Source organism: Dromaius novaehollandiae, chromosome 29 (genome assembly GCF_036370855.1).
Source record: "Dromaius novaehollandiae isolate bDroNov1 chromosome 29, bDroNov1.hap1, whole genome shotgun sequence".
In the NCBI taxonomy this organism is placed as follows: Eukaryota; Metazoa; Chordata; class Aves; order Casuariiformes; family Dromaiidae; genus Dromaius; species Dromaius novaehollandiae.
This window is the reverse complement of record NC_088126.1, coordinates 3319572-3332477: the sequence shown is the minus strand read 5'-3', so window position 1 is coordinate 3332477 and position 12906 is coordinate 3319572. Positions and strand designations below refer to the sequence as shown.

The 12906-nt window shown below is 38.3% G+C and overlaps 1 protein-coding gene across 5 annotated transcripts in view; it reads left to right on the top strand.

Moving 5' to 3' along the window:
• POGZ (pogo transposable element derived with ZNF domain) overlaps positions 1–12906 on the top strand; it is a 39016-nt gene that overhangs the window by 6212 nt on the left and 19898 nt on the right. For 3 of the 5 annotated variants that reach the window (XM_064499083.1, XM_064499084.1, XM_064499081.1), the window contains exon 2: positions 5057–5181. In XM_064499083.1, coding sequence (XP_064355153.1) covers positions 5058–5181 — 124 coding nt within the window. In that variant the 5' untranslated portion in view covers position 5057. Of the gene's footprint in view, positions 1–738; positions 872–5056; positions 5182–12327; positions 12439–12906 lie in introns of those variants that run through there. The other 2 variants (XM_064499082.1, XM_026114935.2) reach the window with 2 other exon arrangements.

Sequence of the window (12906 nt, the reverse complement as noted above, 5' to 3'; positions counted from 1 at the left end):
TCAAAGCTTTGAAAAACAAAGCTGTTGCATTATAGAAGAGAGAAGACATTTTCTTAGTTCAGTTGATATGAACAGATGAAATGCTATGCGCATAATGTAAGTTAGTGTCAAAAGAAGCTTGTAACTACAATCTCTTTAGCATTTTGTCTTTGCGTCTCTTGAATAATTATGAGGTGTTGAATAATATATTTTTACAATGTGTGCAAAGACTTCCTCTGTAGTTTTAACCTTCCTACGTAGACATATGTGTATGTTTTAACTAATAGATCAGGTTATTTATCCTAACTATTTATAGACTGTCCATCACTATAGTATTAAGGCACTGTTACTTGTTTGGCATGAAGTAATATGATTCCAGACAAATAGTTACTGTTGTAAGCGTCACCATTCTTTTGCCAGCTAAGAGAAGCTTTGTCCTAGAAGCTTTACATAAATTTTTTTTCTGGATGTTTCTGTGAGGGCTGACTATTGAAAAACAGGAATATGTAATTATCCGATGGTCATCCTTTCAAGATCTTCATCTGAGCTCTTGATTGTTTTTGATAAGGTCATGTAATTATTAAAAAAAAAAAGTTTGTACTAACAGGCAGCGAAAATAATATTTAAGGCTCTTTGATTCTTTCTTTTCCCTGCTAAGTAGATCTCTACCATGAACCTATATTTCAGAGCCTTATTTCTTGGAATCTGTTGTCATATCATCTGTCATCCAGAATTTTTTCTTTTTTTTTTTTTAAACAGGAGGATGTTTGAGTTTGTGTTAATTAAGTGAACAAGGGCTGGGCATCTTGAGTTTTATTTCTAAGCCACCCACTTCTACTGGGATCCTGAGCAAGTCGTTTAATTTCGCTGAACTCAATTTCCTGCCTTTTAGGTGAGGTTAATAACATTTTTAACATACTGCAGGTTTTATGTAAATAAATAAGCTAGTAATGTCTTTGAAGCATGCAGGTAATACAGAATGAGTGCTATGAAAAATGCGAGTTGTTTGGTTTTTTTAAGAAACAGAATTAGCAACATACCATACATATAATTCATAAATGTGCTCTTTTTCCGTGTAAGTGATGATGGTGGAGGTTTCTTATTCATAGCTTCTTGCTTAGTTTTATGAAAGCAGTGGTCTAATTCATTTTAATGGAGTGTCGAAGCCTGATGCAATATGCTTGGTTAATTGTATATTAGAATTATTACAACAATTTGTGGGGGGTTTGTATACTATTATAATTTTATTTGACAAGTAAGAGACTTAACTTTTTTATCAGTCGGCTATTTTTTCCCTCTTATTGGTGACAAGGAATTTTCTTTACTAGACAGAGCAGTTTTAGGCAGATGTTTGTGTGAAAAGTTCAATGGACACATTTAAGCAATTATTGCTTTATACAGTATTCATGAGCGGGAGTTTAGATATGTTTGGTTGGGATAATTTGGCCTAGGTGTTGTATTCATTAGTAATGTTTTGTAGATTCAGCAAGATGAAAAGAGTTAACTGTTAGGAGTATTTAACTGTTTTTCACTAGTGTAAACCTCAGTGGCAGCAACTTAAGTATATCCTGCTGTTTTGTAGTAATACTGTTTTGTAGTAATACCTAGTATTACTAATTCAGTTCATGAATGTACACAATACTGTAGAAAAACGGAGTCGTAAGGCTCCTCCAAAAAGTCATTTAATCCATGTTGCCTCCCCAATATTACATGTACCATTTTTTACAGTTCTGTCTGTTTTCAGAGGCATCCAGAGAGAGAAATTTGTGAGTTTCCTGGGAAATCTGTTGCAGTTCTTTATTCCTAGAAGCTTTTTTTTTTTTTATGTCTACCTTGGAATCTTCTGTTCTTCAATTTGAGCCCTTTATTTCTTGTTTCCATTACAGATGTGGAGAACAGATCATTTCCTTCCACTTTGCAGCAGTCTTTTATGTATCTGAAGATGATTATTATGCTTCAGTAATCTTTTCTGTAGATTAAACAACTCCAGGTCATTCCATCTTTTCTTGAAGATCACATTTTCTAGACCTGATTATTTTTGTAGCTCTCTTCTGGACTCTCTGCTTGGTTTGTGTCTGTCTTAGTGTTATGCTCGAGGCAATGTTACGGCATAGAAAGCATATTCTCATCATTTAAAATGAGGAACCATTAAATGTCCCTTTGTTTGCTGACAGCTCAGGAGTGGATACCACAGGCCAACACGACAAGCTGGAGCTGTTACTGGCCTGCATTTCACTTGAAGGTTTTTTTTTTTTCAACTCATAATGAATGCTGTGAAAGGGTGATAAGAGCAAAGCAAAGACAGCCGTGGAGATATGCTTGTACCCCTCAACAGAACAGCAGAGCAGAGGGGTAGGGAGACAGCTGGGAGAAGGAAGGTCATCTAAAAACCCTGAGAAAGAATGCTTTGGGGGTTAAAAGCTGGCTGAAAAGGACTTGGAGCACTGAGTAAAGAAATCATCTTTGCACCCATGTTCAGAGAAACAGGATTCCTTATACTTTCCTTGTAAATTAACAGGATTGCACAAGAGAGATTTCTCTACCAAGGGTTTCTCCTGCCCTCCCCTCCCCCCCAAAGAAAAAAAAAAGTAGAAGAGCTGGTTTTGATAGGAGTAAGTTATTTGGGAGCTGGGTTGGGACTTTTTTTTTTCAGGCCTACATAAGGGAAGGGCAAGTCCAGTTCCACAGAGATCACAGGTGAAATTGTACATAAATGTTTTCAAGGCAGAATCTTAAATGATACAGTAATGTAAAAACAAAAAACCGTGAGGCATGGGGACAGCTATATTAAATACGTATTTCAAATTGGTAGTGTGTGAATAGATGCAAACCAGCTTAGTAAAAAGAGCTACTGCTTTATATCTTAATAGAAGTTCACAGAAGTAATTGCAGTACTAGTCATTCAGAGTTGCATGCAGAGCGTGATGAATGACCTTTGCTATTTTATTGATAGGAATGCTGAGGGAAGTGGGGAACAGAAGGTCAGCTATTGAACATAAGTGGTGTGATGGGCTTCCTTTAAATACCATTCTCTGTATTAAATATTTGTGTGTTTCAAAGTTATAATTGGAAAGTGAGAATGATGTGTATTTATATAATGAAGCATAAATCTGAAATGATTTTGATGACTATTTGTTAGTAAAATATAATGCTACTACAGCATAGCAGTGTAACTTCTGCAAATCCTTTCTAGCCAAACAAAGCACAGAAAAATGGCAGGGTAAGAGACTTTGTTTCTGAAGGGAGCACAAAGAACTGCATATGTTGCTTAAAAAATTACTAGCAATTTTGGATTTAGCAAATAATAACAAGTATTTAGGATTCTTACTGTTTTTAAACTTTCCTGGCTAGGGCAATTACTTTAGGTCAGCATTTGTCGGAATTTTGCTTTGGCCTACGTTGGATTGCAGGAAATTCATGAGTGTGGTTTTGTGTTTTACAGGTATTGTGGCACAACAGGCAAATGAATATTGAAGATTGCATTTGCACAAAGTGGTAGCAGGCAGTCTTAGCAGCCACTCTTGTAAATCCAGCTTTAGACTAATTTACAAACTGAAGTTTATAGCAGGCTCAGCTTTTGTTTGGCCAGATTTATGATTGTGTTAGGATAAGAAGGGTAGACACAGCTTAATGATATAAGACCTATAGTTTAATTGCTCTGTGATTACTTAATCCAGTTTACATTTTAAAACTCTGTGTATTTTAAGTTTTTCAACAGTTTTATGTTATTCTGTGTTTAAGCCTTCTGGTGGGCACTGTTTTCTGTGGCTATTGAAAACACGGATTGTCTGAAAAGGAGTTAGATTATTTTCTTGCTTGTCCTTTATTATAAGTTGTTTATTTTGGCCAGTTTGTCTCAGAACATTTCTCATCGGATTTTATGGCTGTCAAATGGTAGTAGAGATGGCAAAATGCAATCATAACAGTCTCTTCTGTCACCAAAATGTAATGAAGAGCAAAATCCCTCTTAGACATGTTAATTCCTATTCACTTAGAATACAGAACTTATTCAGCTATCAGTCTTTTCTAGTGATTCTGTAGTAGCTGGAAAGAATAATTCTTTTTTGCTATAACCCATGTGGGAAGTGAGGAAATTCAGGTTTTGTGGTGTCTTATTGTAATCCCTAGTTTCTTTTTTAAAAAAAAAAAGCAGTTGAGCTTTTGGAACTACTGGTGTTAGTTAAAGACTCTTAAGTGTATTATTTAGCAGAATTAAAATTTTGCATAAGCATCATTTAGAATTGAAGTTTAGAAACAGGCAAATCCTGTTTAAATGAAACAGTATGAAACTAGTTCTGTAAGAAAGCTTATTTCAGTTTACTTGGCTTGATGGCTTGAAAGTTGTCCAAGTGTGGTTGGAAATGTGTGTTTATTGATTAGATATCAGTAATATTGATGAAAGCAGCTTTTTGGAGACCTTTGATATTTTTCCTACCCTCTGGGAAGAGGTGTCCTGTAGGACAGTTGACACTAGAAAAATTGTTCATTGTGACAGGGCTATAGAAACGTACAAGAGATAAAATATATGAGAGTTTGGTTGGAGGAGGAGTCTGAGCTTAGCCAAGGACTGCCTGCACATTTGTGTGCACATTTTTTACTCATCTAAGCTTGAATTTTCAATCTCTGTCATATGCATGTTGGCAGTAGTCCTAGAATATTGCAAACCAAAGATCAAGTAAAAACATAATTCTTCCTTCTTTCAGCCTGATTTTATTTATTTAAAGGTAATGGGTTATGGAGCAGTGACTTCTGATTTCAGGCTGTTAGTTTTGGCTTTGTCAGGAGAGGCATAAAGACTGAAATTTTAAGGCAAAAACAAGAGTGTGCAGGAGGGAACTTCACAGATTTCTTTCTGAAAAGGAAACACAACTGATTAAATTAGAATGTAGATTCAGCTCTATAACCTGAGGAATAAATAGGAACTGGAAAATACACAGCTCAAATTTTTTCTTTGGAATATTGGGAAATATAAACATTGTAAGTAGTGCTGGAATTAGAATTATTTCTATAATGAGAGTTTTGTTGCCTGAAAAAGCATGTTTTTTTCCAGTAAATGGTTTTTCTTTTCCCTTTACAGAATGGCGGATACAGACCTTTTTATGGAATGTGAGGAGGAGGAGCTGGAACCATGGCAGAAAATCAGTGATGTGATTGAAGATTCTGTTGTTGAGGATTATAATTCGGTTGATAAAACTGCTACAGGTAATTAAGTATTTTAGCCTAGAATTATTCAAGTTATGGGTGTTATATTTAAGGGAAACTGCAGTGATTGCTTATATCCTATCCAGTAAGTAATCTTATTTGAAACAACAACAACAAAACCCTGTTAATGAATAATTTAACAAATTTCGATCTCTGTATTTGCGAACAGAGCTTTTCTGTGTGCTGGGTAGAGCTGACGTTGTGGTGATGCTGCTGTAGGCTAGCTGTCCTGCTGACAGGTAGTCTGGGAGGTGGGAAATGGAGCTCTTTCTCCGTACCTGAGAAGTAAGATTTTCTTAGGTGTTAGAAAGGATGCCCTATTAAAAAATGAGGGGGGAACTTTAGTTAACAGGCACTTGTGTTGTACAGCCAAAGTAGTAGCTCTTTAAAAATACAGAATTTATAATGCACATAAAAGAAAAATAGCGTAATACTTCTTGTTTTAAGAAGTACTTTAATGCTTGTCAATGTTCAGGGTGACGAACAGTTTGATTCTTTCATTGGTTTTGAAATGAAGGAGGAAGTCAGGTATTTGATGAATTGTATTTCCCCTAACTTAGCTTACATAGTCAAACCAGTGAGATTACAACTAGTTTATTGTTACTACTTTAACCTATGATTTGGTGTAATGAGTTTTAGCTGATATTTTTGGCCATTTTCTGCAAATGGAAAGATGCGCAACTTCGATGTTCAGAGTTTGTATTTAATGTGCAGATCAGTGTATCTTATCCGCTGGCTTTTTAATAAGAAATTTGGACTCATAAAAGGAAATAATTTGCAGATTAGAGGCTTTTTGCTTTTCAGATAATATTTAATCATTCCATGTGTAATGGAACCCCTAACTAAGTAAGGATGTAAAAATATTATTTTTTGACTATTGGTTACATTTGGTATCAACACAATGAGTTTGGCCATTGGACATGTACCTGTGTTATACAAATCAAAACTTCAGCATGAGCATTTAAAATTCAGGAGTAAATGAAACATGATCGTAATCAGAAATTATTTTATTCACTATCCCTTTGATTCTTCCCAAGTACTTGAGTCTGGTGTGTGGAAAAAAGAATTCTTATACTAGTTACATGTGTGGGTGAAGTAGACTGGTATGTTTAATAAATTAGGCTTTTGTTTAGCTATTTTAATTGCTTTTTCTTGGCTATTTGGTCTAGATCAAGCAAAGCATCAGCTTCATATCTGGAATAGAGAAGGGGCTATGTCTTGTAGGCCAGTAGTCAGTGTTTTTAACTTCCTACCAGTAGCTGTTTTGCACATGTTGTGGTGAACAAAGGATGTTTGTGAAAGTATTCAACATTTGGGGCTTTAGAAAGCTAGTTGATAGTTGGAGGTGAGTAGGATTTGGCTGTTTCTGCTTAGGGAAGGATACACTTCTGCTGTTGCCACGTGCTTCCTCTTGCTCTTCCTAGCAGAAAAAGATTAGGAGGAGTTTGCTTTGATAAATTAGAAGAGATGCCAAGGTAGAAGGATACTAGTAAGGAGAAAGAGATTCATTCATAGATGAGTTGGAATGGGCATAAAACTGACAGTGGTCTTGAGTTAGTTGAATAGCTTGTCTTGCTTGGGCTGTTTGGTATAAAATACAGGCCTAGGGAAGCTGGATGTGGCTGCGGACTATTGTCTGAAGTTTAAAAACTTTACTTGGTGTGATCATATGGCCTGTAGCCAAGCAGCATGCTGTTAGGGTGTCTCTACAAACAAATTGCGCTCGCTCGTTCTATCTTTCTCTAAATACGATTATGCAATTCCTTTCTGGCAGTTTCAGTGAGTCCGCAGCCCGTTTCTGCCCCTCTGTCAGTTGTTGCCCATGCGTCCACGGGTGGTAACCTCTCTACAGCCACATCAGTCAGTAGCAGTGGGGCCCAAAATAGTGACAGTGCTAAGAAGACGCTAGGGACACTATCTGCAGGCAGCAGTGGTAAGCAGAAACGCCTTCGGTGCTTAGAATGCTTTGGGGCGCAGAGGGGAAATGCGAGGCTCGCTTGTAGTCACGCTGTCTTGTGCTGCGAGCATGTGAATTTTCACGAGCTGAACAGGAAGGTGTCAGATGGGATGGGAGCCCTGCGAAAACTTGCAGAGACTACAGGGAGTAGCAGTTGGTTTCTTTCTGTTCAAAATTAATTTCCGGTAATATGTAAGGACAGTGGATTTATCACTGGCAGTATCACCCTTTAGGTAAGATGTAAAATCAAGGTCCTGACTGCTCGTGGTCACGGTGGGGCACTGTGATGTGTTTTGCAAGAGTAGATGTGTTCAACTGGTGTGTTGGCCAAATTCTAAGGTGAATAATTCTGTTTCTTAAGTTTTTGAGGTTTTCTTTTGCTATTAGAATTGTCTTGCTTCGTATCAGAGATAGCATAAGCAATCTCTCTGCACAACTTATTAATTTAATACACTGAAATATAAAATGTTTTAGGATCCTTTAGGATTAAGGAGCTGTACAAGTACGTTTGTCAAACTAACTAAAAAGTTGCCACATATAATTTTTGATATAACTTGCTCAGAAACACAAGTAATGAGAGGTTCTTTTTACATTATTTGAAATGATGATACATTTGTGGGAAGTCTTAAAAATATCTTCAACTCCAAGTGTATTGCAGATATCACTACATAATACACGTGTGACAGATATTTCGTAGCTTTACTAATAAAAGTAAACTGAGAGATGTTCTAAATCAGTTACAAGAAATTAATAAAGGCTTTGTGATATCAATGTGCTAATTAAATTAACAGTTAAAAAAGCAAAATGAGCGTGGCTGTTTTTTTAAAAAAATCTGCTAATAGCAATATATTTATCAGTAAAATATTTTGCTACTCTTCTGGCAAGTTCAAATATGTCTCTTTAGGAGCCGCTATCCAAATGTTTCCCAAATCCGCTCAGAACCAGTGGGAATCATACAAGAATCTAATTTCTAGGCATTTGTCACATCTTAAATTTGAAAGGATTGCACAGAATCACAACAGTCTAACAAATTTTCTAATTTGTTCCTTTCTATTTATTTATTTTTGGCTGTCTTAAAAATAAGAGCCATGGTAAACTCTTGTCTTGGGAATCGGAGCTCCAGCATCTGATTTGAAAAAGGAAGTGAGGAAGGTTAGAAAAAGAAGGCAAAACCTAACGTTTTTGTCTTCCTTCTCAGTCCCGTGCTGCATAGTCTGACTAGGACCAGCATTCTCTTTGGACTTCAAGAAAGTTAGAGGTTTAGAAGGATTGCTGGTATGCTGCTGCTGTAGGCTAGCTAGAAATTGTTTCTTTGTATGTGTTACAGTTCACAGAAGTACATAGAATTGTTTTCTTAGTGGCTCAGTTTCTTGCTGTACTTAGCAGCCTGCTTGCCCTGAAAAGCGGGTAGCATGTTTCTAGACACTTGTCACTGTAGCCTGTACGAGAGGAATGGAGTAATAGGCATAGCTACCTACAATTCTCTTTTTTTCTAATTCTGATTTGCAAACAGAATTAGTGATAGTTGTTGGGGAAATCGTACCTCCAGGTTTTACTCTGTAGATTAAAAACATCAGTCAGGTAGGGATTGTTACTTGGTGTGACTCAATCTGTCACTTTCGACAGTCCTTTTTCTTCTGTGTGTGCCTTGTAGAATGTCGTTCAATCGTAAGTGACCAGTGTGGAAGTGAATTGAGCAGTGAATGCAGTTCTGCTGGTCTTTCTTGCTTATGCAGGATTTGCCCTGTTGGGTAGGCCATTGACATCTTCCAGGACTGTACGAACTGTGTTTAATTTGCCCTCTTCTCAGATCATGATGCAGTATTGCATGGTGGAGTCTGCTTGCACCACAGCGCAATTCTGTGTTTTGGAGCATCTTAGAGTTTGTAGAATTTCTTAGGCAATGTTTGGTCAGAAAACTATACTTGGATTACTGAAAAATTCTGAAAATCTCGGAGGTGTGTATTGATATCCTTTGAAAGACAGGTGGGAGTGAAATGACATTTACAGCCTCAAAGCAAAATTACTTTCCAAATGCACGGAATTTATGACTACACAGCTTGGTCAGTTCTGTTAGTATTGTTGAAACAAAGCATTCAACATCAGTTAAGGTTGTATATTGCAGTATAAGCTTGATGTTATGGGTTGTATTTGTGCTTTTTGTGTCCACTGGAGTGGAGATGAAATCTCTCTAGGCATTAGGAGCATACTGTTGATAGTGTTAGGTATTCCTGGTTGTTTCCACACGGCTTTTCTCTTTAATTTAGTGATAGACTTTAAGTGGTTTGGGATGGATTTTTTTAAGTGTGTGTGTGTGGGGGAACAGCAGAAACATGCCTGTTTTTGCGTATCTCTGGAGGACTTTAATTTTTATGGTGGAGTAAATTCTCCTTGTGATTACATTGATGCACTAGAGGATAGCTTGGCCCATTAACTTTAGGACCAATATGAATAAAACTCTTCAGCCTACAGCATGGCCTTTTCATTTTGGAGTAGTTGTATTTGTTAAGCCACTGCCACCTCGTACGACATGACTTTGACTTGCAGGGGAATCCTTTTTGGCTTGTTGCCGGTGAGGATTTCGAGTGGCAAAGTGCCACGGGGACATCTGTTACCTCTTCAGTCCCTGCAGTCTTTGCTGGCCCAGTAACTGAGGGTCAGATCCCAGTTTAAGTTGTGACTATGTAGAACGCTCATGAAATGAGCCACGTCTGGAGTCATCCCAGCTTCCAGCAATCTGTTTTTTACGCTCAATGGCTGTCATCTTGCATTTTGTTTTACATTAATTAAAAAGACTTCCAAGTTAGGGCTGAAAAAGACCCATTAAATCTATCCGTCTCTTGGTGTAAGGTTTTGTTGTTTTTTGTTTTGTTTTTTCCCTCTAGGATATAAATCACCATGTGCAAGCCTGCAGGCCTAAAATTTATCCTTTCCTTAAACAACAGCATCCATGTTGGTAAACATCTAACCTTAAAGCTAATTGACTGTACATTAGCAAACCGTGTGCCAGAATTTCTCGTGTAGGGTGTTGTACTACTTAACATTGAAATACACAAAACACCAGCTCTCCTTTGAAGGAGCAGAGCAGAAGAGTGTTGTGGACTGGATTTAAATGAACTTGCATCCAAAAAATCAAGAAACAGAATTTCAAAGCTAAAAATGGAAGTATCTTCTAGCTTATTTTTTTCCATTTTTCTGCTGGAGCTGAATTGTTCCCTGCAGTTTGGTTTTAAAATGTCTCAAATTACTGGGATGTAAAAGGAAAAATTACTGAAACCTAAATATATGTGGAGTGATGTTTGGCCTAATTTTTTTTCTTAATTTCCTTTGATTACTTTTAGCTATACCTGTGTCATACTCAAAGTGGTTCTTTCTTATGGGTTATGTATACCTGCATAGCTAGCTGGTTATAATATGTCTGTTGGCTTCAACAGTGTCCTCTTAGCCGACAAAGACTGTTGTTGTTGACAAGAAAATGAGATAGGTGCCACATTGTACATCTGCCTGACAGCTTGGCTCATTTTTAATAATTCCACCATCAGATAACAATATAACTTACATTCCTGCAATTCTTTTTGCCACAAGAATCACAAAGCACTTTTTGTGCTGAAAATATAGAAATTATACAAGGAAATACTGTGCTTCCATTTCATATGCAGCAAATGCCTAACAGTGTAGAGTTAAGTCAGTCTAGGATGGGAAATGAGAAGACTTTGTCTAGTTTAAATTACTGCCTGTGTCAGTGTGACAGGATGCTTGCAATGTACGCCTGTTCTGCATACTGCCCTGTGACCCTTCTTTCCCCTAAACTCCATATACCAGTTAGTATTATTTTTCTCTCCTACACTTGTTGGGAAAATTATATGTGTTTGTTTGCACTGAGTTCAGCTAGCCTTTCATCTAGGCAGTAGTGTTACAGCAGAAGCTTCTCTTAGTTTTGCTCCCTGTGTCTTGGAGGATATGTCCCAGAGCAGTATCCGTCATACTTCCTGAAATGGATTCAGAGTGCGTGGAAGCCACCTAAAGTTGCTTCTCATAAGACTGATGAAAGGCTTCTCAGATACTTAGAAGTGTCCGTCACTGGGCCCTGGTAATGCATTTACTTCTCTGAGAGTGCCTTGGTGAGCTGACTCCACTTGATACCCAAATCACCTGCCGTTAAAGCATTAATGATGTGTCCCTACATTGCTCCTTTTTGTCTGTCAGCTGTCAGTACTGGCTGCTGATGAGTGCCATTCGTCTGAGACCAAAGTCATTGAACAAATGAGTCATCCCAGGCTTACTGTCTACTCTCTGTAAGCCTGAGAAGGCCTCTGTTGATGCTCAGTTATTGAATTCAAAGTCCAAATGTATGGTAACTTTAAATCATGGCATGCCGACATCAGTCCTAACTGTTTCTCACCGATTGTGGTGTTGACTGTCTCGGTGATGGGAGCCTTGGCACTGGTGGCCTCGGTAGCCGTAGCCTGGTACGTTCTACTTTGAGGTTCCTATCTCAGCACCTCTGTCGTTTACACTGAAAGTAACTTATTGATGGGCCTAGCACTAGCGTTCTTCTCTTGGAAGGTTCAGCAGCGAAGTTCAGATCATCCACGTGGGGGTTTCTGGAGTGTCAGGCTAAAGAAGTTTTGCCAGTTGCAACCTTTCCTGTGAACAGACAGGCCACATCTGATGAGAGTGGCATCTGCTCTAGAGGAGAGAGTCTTTGCTATGCTTAGTTGGGAGAGAGGATAAGGAAACTCCTCTTCTACATGTCTACGTTCTCCCTTCCTGGTAGCATACTGGAAGTCAAGGAGGAGTTCAAGAAGTGTAGGAAGAGGCCTAGGATTCACAAGGATCACTTTGTCCAGGACTAAATGTTCAGGCATACTTCGGGAAGCTTGCTTCATCAACTGGCATTTAGGTCTAAATCGCGCTCCTCAAAGAAGCAAATTAAGCAGTTTCCAGCGAGCGAGCTACTTGGAAAAGTCAGACACTTGAGAGGCAGGAGGAGAAGAGAGAAGAACGTAATTTGTTCTTTCCCAGCAGCTGATTTGTGCCCTGGTCTCCTCATTCTCCCTAGATGAAATAGTGAATCTATGCACATCTGTCTTGGCTGGTGAGTTTAAAGTGTTCCAGGACCTGTGGAAACCTTACAAATCTCCTTGGAAACAATCTAAGAGAAGTACTGCACGCTCTTGGACATGCTACGCCAGAAGGCTTATCAGTCTCACTAATGAAAGTCTACCAAAGCCTGAAAAAAAATTTTGGCATACAACTGTGCCCATCCTGGCCACACTGAAAAGAACCTGCGGTTTCTGGTAAGGAATTAGAGTATTTATATATGCTTCTGCTATTGTGTTGTCTAGTAATGATAGCATTTCAGGAGAGATCAACACGGCAGGGACCTACCAAGCCCACATTGAGAGAAAAGAATCAAAAATCATTGGACAGACTTGACCAGAAGATCTTTGTCGGCTGGTCTCTACTTTAAAGTGGACTTAAACCCAATGTCATCTTTTGTTTGTTAAGCTGGTGCACGTCCTCCCAGTTGATTTGTAAACTCCCAAGGAGTGCCAGAAGGAGTTGGAAACCTGACTGTCGTGCTCCACTTGAGGCTACACAGTGGCCTCTGTACTAACCACGAGGTCATCGTAGCTTCAGCCTTCAGGATTTCTCATGGAAGTTCAAGGGACAATGAAAGACCTCTCATTTGCAGTCACAGACTTTCAGCGTTTGGCAAGGTCTCCATTCCTTGAAAGATTTGGGGATGACTGTGTGCTCCTTGT